The sequence below is a fragment of the Atta colombica genome, unplaced genomic scaffold (genome assembly GCF_001594045.1).
Source record: "Atta colombica isolate Treedump-2 unplaced genomic scaffold, Acol1.0 scaffold166, whole genome shotgun sequence".
Lineage (NCBI taxonomy): Eukaryota > Metazoa > Arthropoda > Insecta > Hymenoptera > Formicidae > Atta > Atta colombica.
The window spans coordinates 604,272-616,986 of record NW_017259257.1 but is presented as its reverse complement, the minus strand read 5'-3'; the positions used below and the strand labels follow the sequence as shown (position 1 = coordinate 616,986).

Sequence of the window (12,715 nt, the reverse complement as noted above, 5' to 3'; positions counted from 1 at the left end):
TCTTGTATAATCTCTATTGTCCCTTCAAATTACAATTATCAATTAATTAATTTTAATGTTATTTTATTTTTTAATAGAATAAGCATTTTAATAACATTATAAAGTTTTGTTACATTTATATTATAAACAATACAATTATTACAATTTTAATTCTTGAAGTTTTTAAAAATATATGTCTAATTTGATTTGTAGAATTCAATGAAGAAGTAAATATAATAAATTTTATGCGTGCGCTGCAATATTATTCGAAAATACTGGTGCTGCAACTTTCAAGAACCTTGAAAAGGCAACAGTCAGGAATAGACCTGAGATTATTCTGGACTACCACTGAAGGTCTTCTCTCTCTTTTCGTGTATTTCCTCTTTCTTTTATTTATTTCATCAGTTTTGCATGCGGCAAAAGACGTACTGGGATGCAATAAGAGCACAAAAGAGACTAGAGTTAAGATCATGATACAACACGCAACCGTTAGAATGTTAAACTACTACGAAAGCAGAATAATTTTATTACTTTAGAATTCTATAAATATTATTTTTCGATATTTCTTGCATTGCATATAAGTGTAAAACTACGAGCAGGAACTCTAAATAAAAACTCTAAATAAAAACTCTAAATAAAAAAGACAAAAATAATTGGATTCAAAAGTTGGACACACGCTTAGTACAGCGCTGTGTCATAAGCGACAGAGCTCGGTTCTACGTCAAGATTAATTTTAATCTCGGTTTAATTTACACTTTATCTTTTTAAGAAATAAATAAACAGCAAACTAAAAAAGAGAAAAAAGTAAAATAAATTAATTCCAGTCAAACTTATTTAACGAATAGTAATTTCATTCAATCGGAATAAATGTAAAATGTTTAGAACGTAAATATCTAGCGTAAGATAAGATATTTTTAGTCAATCACGAACGGCCAAATGGAAGGTACTACATCTTCTTGAACCATTTTTGATTCTTCTTCCTCTGGGATTTCTTCTGTGATCGTCCTCGGTTCGATTTCCGCAGAATAAGTTAATTCATTCAAGTAATACCTTCAGTAAGTAATTATTAATTATATGATAGAAATTATATGATAGAAATGCTTATGATATGATTCATTTAAGTATCATAAAATAAAAATATATATATACATATATACCATTCGTGAGCGTGATGACAGTCGATATTTTCCTCGTCCGTGCATATCCGCTGTTTTTGATCAAACACTGTATCGTTAGCGCAGATCACTGGGAATCCATCACCGAAATTTTCACAAACATGAAATATCCTGCAATTGTAATCTATGTCGGCATAAAAACCGGATGGCATATCCTTGCAAGTAAAGCGAAAAGTTAGATTGGCGAAGATATCGATCATCATATCATTTTGTTCACTTGATATTTCCTCGTAGGTTTCCAGATGATTTCTATCCTATGTAAAACATAGTAATTTGTAATTTTTAATTTTAATTACAAAATAAAGATATATTAAAATAATTTCAAAGTAATTAAAAAAAATTCTTACGAAATGGCCTAAAGTAAATTGATTTGTCACTTTTGTATCTGTATAACAAAAAAGATATACATAAAACCTAACTTCCTCTAAATAATAGAAAATGTAGAAATCCTCAAGTAATCGAAATTTAATATAGAACTAATTTTAAAACTTACTCAACAATAATGAAAAATTAAACACGTATATTATAAAATAATTCATGTTAATTGTAATTTTTAAAACGAAAATTTTTTAATTCTTGATACCGAAATTACAACTCAATATCAGCTAACACTATCATTCACTATTACTCGATGGATAACGCAACCGACTGCGCGACTACAACTACTACTATTTGTCTGAAACTGCAGAACACGAAGAGCTCAATGACCTTAATAGCCATGTAATTTCTGAAAAGGCCCGTCATTCTCTCTCATTATTGTTTAAATGACACTTAACTATCGCATCCTGCTTTGCTAAACGATATTTTCGAAGAATCAAAAGAATATTCTAAGAACAAAAAAATCCGATTAATCTTCTCTATAAAGAAATTAAAAATGGCTTAATAAATTTGTTAATTAAAAAGAAAAAGTGATAAATATAAATTTATTACAAAGAAATTTGTGTTAAAATTAAAATTTTCTATTATGAAGAAAATAACATATTTAAATTTTTTCGAGATGTTTATTTTAAATTAATCTGTGCACCAACAGATGTCGGCTTCATGCTATAAATTACATGACTCGGTTGTACCAAGGTAACTATGTAAAGAAACTTTCACTAGCATCAACCAATCCTAAGGTGTACTTGACAGCTAACTTTCTTCAACACGAGAATTTGCCGTTACGTACTAAATTAAATATAACGTTATGCATTAAAGTTATGCAATAATATTTATTTATTCATTTATAATTGTTTATAATTTGAAAAACTTAAAAACAATGCAAACCAAAAGAATATAAAGAAATATTCAGAACTTGTGTGTGACAACTTCGAATCAATAACACTTTTATAATTTTTTGATGTTCTTAAAAAGAAATCTTAAAATTGATCAAGTTGAAACTTTTTTTAATTATTCATTAAACAGAATAAGACAGAAATTTTTTACATACTTTATTATTATAATTTTTTATTATTAATTTAATTTTGTCAGGTTACTAATAGCAGCTTATCAGTCGAAGATATGTAGCATTTTATCAAAATGTGATGTGAGACAAGACTCTCCTTCTTTCTCTCGCAACGACAAAGGTGGGATGTCTACGAAAGGATAGCGTATCAACTGCCAATGAGGGAGGCCTTACTTCTGAAGCTGCCTTTCTCTTTGCCTCCGTGCCTCGGTTCAGTTTTCACGGCAGCTTCAGCCAGGAATCACATGAAGAATGTCTTGAAGACACACGAAGGTGAATTCAAAACGTGTACTCCTTTCTGTTCTTCTTTCTCGCTCTTTCTGCTTCTGCATGGTGGAAGAAAAAGGACAACCCGTTCGACTGCGAAAATGTAACTCTGAGGATACCAACAGTGCATCCTTGAAAAAAATCACAACGACCTTCGCGCTTTTAAAAATCGTTGGGCAAAGTGTAACAAGGTATATCGCGACTTGTGACAAACGATAATATTATAATCTATATCTATTATCTTTAAATTGCAAAATGTTCGAAAATATTGTTTTTAAAAATTTCGCAATTTACCGACTATTAGAGTAATAGCAAGTATGATGTATTATACTAATAATAAGGAACAGCTTATCAAACTGCTTATGTCAGATATGTCAGGCTATAGATTGAGATTAAAAGCAATTAGAAAAAAATCAATATCAAGTTTAGTAAACTTTGCTTTGATTGGTTAAATTCAATTTCAATTTTTAATACGAATATTAAACTTGTTATATTTTTAAATATAAAGATGCTAAATTTCGTAATGTTCGCAGCTGAATATCCACGTGTATTTAGGCGCGTCATCTCTCCGCTCAGCGATTTTAACGCATGTACAAAACATTACGCTTCTATATTACTTGAACTAATTATCTTTAATACTTAACTAACTCACGAAGCTTTGCACAATTATTTCTATTTTATTTAGTTGCAATAATATTGTTCTTTATAATTATTCTAACTTGATATATTATACTACTTGATATAGTATTTAAATACAATATAAGTAAAATTATTTTTATTTTTTTAGAGAAGTCATTATTCAATATATAAGATTTTGATTGTTTTCACATAAATTTAAGATTCAGAACTTTGTAATGGTTTTCCAAGTAATGTTCTTCATAAATTACAAAATTTTATATAATAATCAAATATAAATTAAATCAAATTCACATATTCTTTACTTTATTAAAAAAAAAAATTTCTTAATAATTACTATACATATAACATTTGTGAAAGGAAAGGTGTTACAAAAATCGTATAGTAAACGAATATAGGATATTATATGATGCGGTATTTGCAAGGATATTATCGAAAATATTCTTGTCTACTATGTTAAAGAAATGCACAGAAAATGCATCTCATTTTGACGAGGCAGTTTCTTTTATAATGAGATTTAATTTTAATACTTAACTGCAAATATTATAAGTTAGTAGTGATACATTTTCTTTACATAAAGCCGTCTATCTTTGCTACGTTAACACAATAGCTCTAATTAATAGACTTTCAGAAAGTGGAGCGTGGAGCAAGTTCTTTTTCTCTCCACTGTCATTCTTTCCGCTTTCGAGAAGCGGAAGTCTCACGTTCGGGAAAGCATACTGTTTATTGATAGCTTCTCGAGTTTCTAAATATTTTTAAGTCGATACAAATATAAGCAAAAAATAACAAATAACCGTTCGAGTTTTGATCCAGATACACGAGATAATTTAATAATAAATAATCGAGTTGCCGATGCATTACATCAATGGTACCAGATTCGTTTATTTTTCTTAGATCTGATACGAGTTTGGTGTCACGAGAGACTAGCGTGATTCGGTCCAGTGGTTAGTTCCTTGGTTTGAGATAGAAAGATCAACTAAAATAAGTGAAAGGCGCGTATGTTTTTCCCAACGTACCGTTTTACTTCTAAACGTTATCGTCTCATCAATTTTAGATTTGCAGATTTTCTTGACAACTTAATATTCTTACTCTCCTAAGAGAAACGCCTAGTTGGATTAATTCTGATTAAAAATGGATAAATCTAAATTTTCTGATTAAATTTATTAGAATTGTAATTAAGTGGAATTTTGATTAATCTAATCTTCTGGTGCGCTCATTTTTTTCAACAAAATATTTTTCTCAGTGTATAAATATAAATTTATTAATATACTTTTACTTGGCATATATCTTGTCTGAAATAAAAATAATAAATTTTCCTCATAATGCAAACGCTGATGTTTTTCTTACATATCGTGCTTATATACACATTATATAGTGAGCATTATAAACTGATGCGTGAACTAGATCATCGTGTTTTTCTTCTTGCCTGTTTGAATTACTAGAGCTATAATAAGACATATTATAGTTTTCCATTTCTCAGATCGACGAGTCCCACGATTATTTTAATTATAAGCTACTGTTAATTGCGGGAGCCTCGCTGCTATGCGAAGATGATCTCGATTGTTAGACATTGGAATATATCGAAAGTGTGTGTAAATTGGCAATTCAACTTTCATTATTAATTACCATACAATTGTTAATTAATAATAAAATACACTGCAAATGTTTTTCATATAATAAAAAGAATATGAGAGATTAGACTTTCTTATTCGACTTCTTATTAGACTTAGATTCAACCGGGAAAACATAGGAAACAGATTAATAATTGCATCAAAATATAATTGATTATTAATGATGACAATTGTATTTTTTTTCATGGCCTATTGATATCTTTTCAAATCCACCCACAGAGCATAAAGAGCATACGATGATCTTTGAAAGGAGGTCGGTTATTATACAAAAATTATATTTGCTAATCGTTCAAGTTTCGAAAGAAGGACAATCAATTTGCAATAAACCGCAGTGCAGCACCATTTCACGCAACCATTAATTTTCTATCGAAATTTTATGCATGGTTACGCAGGTGGTTCATCATTTTCGCGATAGTACACAGTGAAAACGCATTGGTCTAATTGCGTTAACATTTCCGGATGGACAAGTCGTCGCTTTCATAATTTTCTTTTGCAAGATGCACACGAGGCAAATTGTGAGTGACGTATGAGTTAAACGTCCCTACTATAGCTTATAATTTGTTACGTGACAGAAAGCGCGATTGCCGTAGTTGCGTGCCTCCTTTCTAGAATCGCGTGGGAGACGCTATCGTCGGTACACGATCATTGTATTAATTATGATTGAAAAATGAATAGACAAAGCATGATCCATGAAAGTATCATCCATGAGATCTTGATCTTTTGCGTTTTTTCTTGCTACGCAGTGATCAGCGCGTAGGTCTCATTTTGTGTGGGTTATATCTCCTGAAACAAGTAGTCTCGTCTTCAAGGACGTTTTTGGGCTATCGTGATAATCTTAGCGGTTAGTCACCTCTGCGCCTCGGTATCAAGAAATCACAGGATATCTCAGCAACTCGCGTGGGATAATAAGTGGTGAGATCGGATCGCGAATTGAGCGACTGATGTAATCGTTTTTGCTTAAACACAGACAACAGGAACTTCGAAGGGCCGTTTAACAATTCATTCGCGAAAGATTGCGCAGAACAATTGCGATTTTGAAGCAACTGCGATTTTATTAAGTGCATAAGCTGCATGGTTATCGGCGTATCGATCTGTTGCGTACATTAACCAATGGAGTTCACGTAGCGAAAACTTTCCCACATTTCTGACGAGACGTACGTTGCATCACGGAGTGACTAATTGAAATGCTCATTTTACAAAGATATTACGAGTTTGCACCTTATCTATATAAATCAAACTATTATCAATCTTTATAATATAAATAACATAGATTTTAAGTAACATAGATTTTTTTCAACGTAACTTACTATATGTATTTATTATAGAAATTATGTAAATTATACTACGTACAATTCTCTTATAACAGTATTTTTTCATGTAAAATTTGTTATATGTTTGAACTCATGTCAGTTATTATGTAATTATAAAGTGTAAGCGCGTAATATATAATTATATAATTACAGTATCTAATTACGAAAATATTAAATGGATTTCTTTTTATTTGTACTTTTCAAAACAGGTATTAAAATGTTATCTCCACTATTGCTATTGAGTATGATTGTGTCCATAATGGGCGGCTACGTGCCGCCTGGACCAAGATTCGGATGCCCCAAAGACGCGATTTACATTTATCCCTGCACTTGTCTTCGGGGCAGTGACAGAGGTTTATACATCCGCTGTGAGAATACGAATCTGGCTAGTCTCAGTATTGCCTTCACGAATCTGGGAAACGAGGGCATGCCGATTGAGGAACTGGTTCTATATAAGTGTAACATAGGTGAGTCGATTTAATCACGTCGTAAAAAAAAGAAATTTGCATGTAATATTCATGGAAGATGATGATAAGTCGATTGAATGAACTTTTTTATTCCATTTTTATTAATTGGCAGTACGATTCTACGGGCCCGCTTTGTATCCATTGGATGTGCGAGTACTCAAGTTTATCGATACGCCATTGAGATTGATCGAAGAGCACAGTTTTCTTGGCGTGAACCGAACTCTTCAGGAACTTTATGTAATAAACAGCAATCTGGAAAAATTTCCTCGTGAAGCACTACAGATCCTCGGCAATCTCAGCCTATTGAGCATCACGGGGCACCGGATATCTGCCTTGCTGGGAAATAGTTTTAGTGAAAGCTCGGCGGCTGCGAAGCTAGAAAAATTGGAGATTAGTAACGGTAATCAGAATCTCATCGCGAGATATTGTTAGTGGAAAACGCACCGTTTTATTATACAGATCTTGAAAGTGATACAATTGTATAAACTCAATTTTTGATATTACATATACAAAAAATAATATTTTCATCATATATAATTTTTTATGTAATACTTATATATAAGAACATAATTATAAAAAAATATCAAATTAAAATTCTTGACTTTTATATTTTTTAGGTACACTTTCTTCCTTACCTGTGGAAGCATTAATGCCACTCAAGAAACTTAAAACCCTTGATCTTCATGGCAACAAAATAAAAGACTTGAAGAGGAATCAATTCAAAGGTCTAAGAGACACCGAGTTCTTGGATATCTCTCACAATTTAATCGACAAATTAGATCCGTCCCATTTGGCCGATCTTGTCAAAATGGGATGGTGCAACATATCGCATAATGCTATCGCCGATTTGAAAAGGTTGACAGACTTGAAGAAAACTACTTATCATAAAATTTTTCGCAATGTACCTAAGATTATTTCTTTCGTTTTAGAGGAACCTTCGCCCGGAATTCCGTCTTGAAAGTCTTAAATTTGAGTCACAACAAAATCAGGAAACTTGATTCAAACACTTTCCGTGGCATGCGTTTTCTTAGACGGTTATATCTGAGCGACAATCAAATCGACGACGTGGGTCGTGGAACTTTCGGTTCCATTACCAGAATCGGCACCGTCGATCTTTCCCGGAACTTCATCAAGAAAATCGATTTCCAAATGTTCAATCAGTTACAATTTGCTGAGGTATCTGAAATAATTATACTTGCAAATAATTATCTCACACAGTTTTTCTTTAACCTTCTAGGGGGATGACATCATCTTATCATTAAAAAAACAATTCTTTTATTGATTTTGCTAAAAAAATATCTTATGAGTGAAAAATCCATTTATATGTATATATTTTATCGATATACATTCTTTCTGGCAGTAGAAGTATATTTTAATGTTCAATATTATATATATTTTTATTTTTAATATTTTTAAGTTTCATTAATCTGTAGAGTCGAATTTATCACAAATTTAATTTTAAAATAAATGTTACAATATGCACTCGAAAGGATTAATACCAAATTTGTCGTGATAGCTTATAGATGTTTCTGAGAATTTTGTAACAATCGTGGAGAAATTGGCGTTCAAAGATATTTATCTGGCGAAAGTGAATCTGTCTCACAATGAAATTTCAAAGATTGAATCAGGCGCTTTCGAGAATTGTGCGAATATTACATTATTGGATCTCAGTCACAACAAGCTCGAGAATATCTCAAAGTATTCTTTCGATAGTGCGTCATATGCTATGGAATTGCAACTTAGTTATAATCTATTTACATCTCTAAATCAGGTGAGTAAAATTTTTTATGGAAACGATAAAATAGTTCACATTATTTCATTAAGATATTTATTTTTATTCTAAATACTATTGACATTCTTTTTTTGTAGATTCCAATGCACAACATGACGGGGTTGAAAATCTTAAACGTTTCCCACAATTTGATACATTCCGTTCCACGACAGACTTTTCCAAAGCTGTACGAGCTCCACACGATCGACATATCGCACAACAATCTATCCGATATTCATAACGCCGTATTTCAGACGCTCTTCAGCTTGAGATTCTTGAATATGTCATATAATTCTCTAGAGAAAATAAAACCATCGACGTTCGGACCACTGCCGACGCTTCTAGAACTCGATATGAGTTACAATCAATTAAACGACATTGCACGAGGTAGTCTCACTCGATTAGCTAGTTGTAGGTGAGTCACTATTGATTAATAAAATTGAAAAATGTTATGCTTGCAATGACATGTCTATTATATTTTAGGAGTTTAACGGTGAAAAATAATCGTTTGACAAAGATTTTCCAATTGCCAATTTCTCTGGGTCATTTGGACTTCTCGGAGAATCTGTTGGAAGAGATTCCGAGCACCGATGTATGGCCTACGATGAATGCATTGCTCTCGCTAGATCTTTCGCGGAATCAGCTGGGCGATAACTTGCAAGAGGGGAGCTTCGAAAACCTGCTGACCTTGAGAATCTTAAACCTGCAAGCGAATAACATTACAAAGCCGCCTTGGCAAGCACTCGGTGGTCTGAGCAGTTTGCAGTATCTTTATCTGCAGGTAAGACAAGAGAAACTTTTATGGGGGAATTCGTTCTTCTTCGAGGATCAGTAATTTTCTGAATTTTTACTGATGGATATATTTCAGAATAATTACTTGACGAAACTGGAAAAAGCCGCCTTCGGCCGTCTGCCGATAGTATTTGAGCTGAACTTGGCAAACAATAAAATAAATAACATAACGAGTCGGGCGTTCGAGGGCTTGTTGCAGTTGCTAACGTTGAACTTGACGAACAACAACATTAGCTACATACCGAACGGCGCGTTTCAAGGTCTAGTATCTCTACGAACACTCGACTTATCGCATAATAAATTGGAAAAGCTGGATAACAAGACGCATGGACTGCTCGATGATTGCCTATCTTTGGAGAGACTCAACCTTAGTCATAACGAAATATCATTTATCACCCGGAAGACTTTTCCAAATGATCCCTGGATTCCTTATAGACTAAAGGAAGTCGATTTATCTTATAATACAATGCCGGTCATTACTTTCGATTTCATCGCCGGTGCTAAAAAGATTCAGTATTTGAATCTTTCTCATAACAATATTGATGAGATCAGAAGATGTGAGTAGTAAACCAGAAATGTCGTTTTTAATAACTTCGATAACTAATCAGGTTGCTATATAACGGCCTCAGCTTATCCTTTCTACTGAGAATCGTCGTTTACGAAAACATTGCCTTATTTCAGATGTAATCGGGAATTTAACGGCTTTGCAGACGTTGGATTTATCGTATAATGACATAAGTGATATCTCCGATCAAGACATCTTTCTTCCGCCATTAAATTTGACCAACTTGCATCTGAGTAACAACCATCTAAGCCATGTGCCTCTCGACAAAATTCTATCGCTGCCGAATCTAAAAGTTCTCAATCTGGAAGAAAACGAGATCGGTGTTTTCGATGAGAAGTTCATGAAGATTATTCAAAATGGCACGGTGTTCAAATACTCCGGTAACAAGATTTAGATTCAATAATTAGGATTCAATAATTAGGATTCAATAATTAGATAAAACACATAATTAAGGACTTTAAAGGATTTTAAAAACTATTTATAATCAAGTTTTTTGTTATATATCAATATGCCAATATTTAAAATATATTTATATTAGGTAATCCTATGCATTGTGATTGTCATGTGCGGCCATTGAAGAGATGGCTAAAATCTCAAACGCAATTTCCAACGGAATGGTCGAACGTGATGTGTAAAAGTCCAAATTATCTCGCAAATAAATTTATCTCGGAAGTAACCGAGGATCTTACGAACTGCGGCGAGAGGGATATTCAAGAGGAGCCCGAACTCGACATCACACCTGATGTGAAATATCGAAGCATTGATTAGTATGTAATATATTTCATTTATTAATTTCTGTTATCATGAATATATCGTTTAAAATTTTCTCGAAGACTTCGGAAATGATGAATTACAATTTTCTTTAGCAATACCGATGATAAAAGTTGGAAAGCGACATGGTACGTAACATCGCGCGAAGATATCGGTGATTTCTATGTAGTAGTTCGGGAATCCGGTAGCAGCAAATCTATGCTCGAAAAGGATATTGTCTACAGCGAAAGATCCTTCAAAATCAACGATCTGAAGAGATCAAACACCAAGTACGAGCTCTGCGTACTCGCGCGTGATTCTGAAGGGAACGTCAAGCACTATAGAAATTCCCAGTGTCAGATTTTGAATCAGCACTCCAGCTCGACAGACAGTCTCAGGGCAAACTTGTACTTCGTGATAGTCGCTGCTTCCTTTTGCACTCTTATGAGATTTCGTTAACCTGACGAAATTAGTATTCGTAGTACTTAGAAAAATATCTTACGTTTCGTGGAGATAAACAGTAAGATAAACACACGAAATTATTATCTTTAAGTATCGCTAGTTAAATTTCCGATCGTTCTTCTATTTTAGATTTTTATCTATGTCGCGTTGAAGCGCGATAAGCGATGTGATTGTACAATAAATTAATAAATGTATATTTCTCGAGAAGACGTCCAGTAAAGAAGCTAACGTTTCTTGTCGTTATTTTAACGTCAAAATAACATCTTGAAATGATGTCAAAATGATGATAAGAACTTCAACTTGTTTGCTAGGTGATATACTATGTGCGTTGTACATAAAACGTATTGTATTTTGCTCGGAAGTAGGGACGTTGAACGTCGTGTATTTATTTTTGTAAAATATATATCTTGTACAAGTCATATATTATTATCATTTAACACGAATGGATTAACCAAAGATGTCAAATCTTGAGAGTTGTTCTTTTTAAAGAATATTCTAAACTGGCGTAATAAGTTGGATTGAAACAAACTATATTTGTTTTTAACTTATTGTATAAAAAAATGTATACCAGTTAAAAATATGCTTTGAAAAAGAACAACTCTCAAGATTTGACAAGAAGAGATATTTCTAACGGCTGTGATTCTTGCGATAGTTTGCAATTGTTACGTGAACGAGAGTTGATTGTTACGAGATTATTACGAGACGATTAGTTGATGATAAGCAAGCGAATCCTTTTAATCAAGACCAATTAATCCCACGATATTAATTTGCCGTCGCGTAGTCGTTCTGTCGCGACTAATAAAGCACTCGCGCGACTTGCTGAAAAAATTCTCAAGGAAGTCAGCGGTCTCCCGAGCTTTGCGTAGTAAGATTATTTCATTATCTCGTAAGGAGACCGTAATTAGTATCCACGATAACGTACAGTGTGTTTCGTATTAACGAACAATGTGTTTTGTATAAAAAAAAGGGGAAGAGAGATCTCTAATGAGGGCGTGGAAATCATTGTTTCCGCAAAAGGGCACGCCATCATGAATTTATTAGCATTATTGGAAATCGAACGTAATAGCCGATTAGATTCGCTCGCAACGACGACAATGTTGATTTTTTCTTTATTATTCGCATTTCGTTAACGCAATGCGCAATTATTGGTTACCCCCCACGTAATCATGAGAGAAAGAGACAATATTGTGTGCACGCGAGTTCGGTGGATTAACGGGAATTTAAATTATACGACGCACGGCGTATTTGATTAATATAGCTTCGGTTGGCATACCAGAAAAAACAATGCACACACGCCTCTTGCCGTTCTGCTTGACGGCCTGCTCAACGGCTTGCCCTCTCAATTGAGATTAACGTCGGTTTAACGCTTAATTAACGAAGTATTTCGCAGCAAAAAGCGCCGTTCTTTGTTGTTTTATCAAAGTTACAAATGCGATTTTATGACAGTTAAGAATGTGTTTTGCAAT

The 12,715-nt window shown here is 33.1% G+C and overlaps 2 protein-coding genes across 2 annotated transcripts; one reads left to right on the top strand and one right to left on the bottom strand.

Annotated features, from left to right (window-relative positions):
- Positions 1 to 893: 893 nt before the first annotated feature.
- On the bottom strand, positions 894 to 6,700 carry LOC108686239. The gene is made up of 4 exons (XM_018191429.1): positions 6,673 to 6,700; positions 1,502 to 1,530; positions 1,137 to 1,408; positions 894 to 1,029 (listed from the first exon to the last, which is right to left on the bottom strand). The coding sequence occupies exons 1-4, from the start codon at positions 6,698 to 6,700 to the stop codon at positions 894 to 896; spliced, it is 465 nt and encodes a 154-aa protein (XP_018046918.1).
- Position 6,701: 1 nt separating this feature from the next.
- Positions 6,702 to 11,246, top strand: LOC108686175 (protein artichoke). The gene is made up of 11 exons (XM_018191312.1): positions 6,702 to 6,909; positions 7,022 to 7,336; positions 7,527 to 7,764; positions 7,839 to 8,085; positions 8,426 to 8,680; positions 8,779 to 9,095; positions 9,164 to 9,461; positions 9,549 to 10,029; positions 10,154 to 10,417; positions 10,576 to 10,804; positions 10,904 to 11,246. Exons 1-11 carry the CDS (start codon positions 6,702 to 6,704, stop codon positions 11,244 to 11,246), a joined length of 3,195 nt encoding a protein of 1,064 aa, XP_018046801.1.
- The last annotated feature ends 1,469 nt before the right edge of the window (positions 11,247 to 12,715 follow it).

Coding starts and splice junctions, on each gene's coding strand:
- LOC108686239 (XM_018191429.1), bottom strand. CDS start 6,700: ATGGACACAATCATACTCAATAGCAATA. Junction 1,531..6,672: donor AATCATACTCAATAGCAATA/GTGGAGATAACA, acceptor CAGATACAAAAG/TGACAAATCAATTTACTTTA. Junction 1,030..1,136: donor TGTCATCACGCTCACGAATG/GTATATATGTAT, acceptor TACTTACTGAAG/GTATTACTTGAATGAATTAA.
- LOC108686175 (XM_018191312.1), top strand. CDS start 6,702: ATGGGCGGCTACGTGCCGCCTGGACCAAGATTCGGATGCCCCAAAGAC. Junction 8,681..8,778: donor TATTTACATCTCTAAATCAG/GTGAGTAAAATT, acceptor CTTTTTTTGTAG/ATTCCAATGCACAACATGAC. Junction 9,096..9,163: donor ACTCGATTAGCTAGTTGTAG/GTGAGTCACTAT, acceptor ATTATATTTTAG/GAGTTTAACGGTGAAAAATA.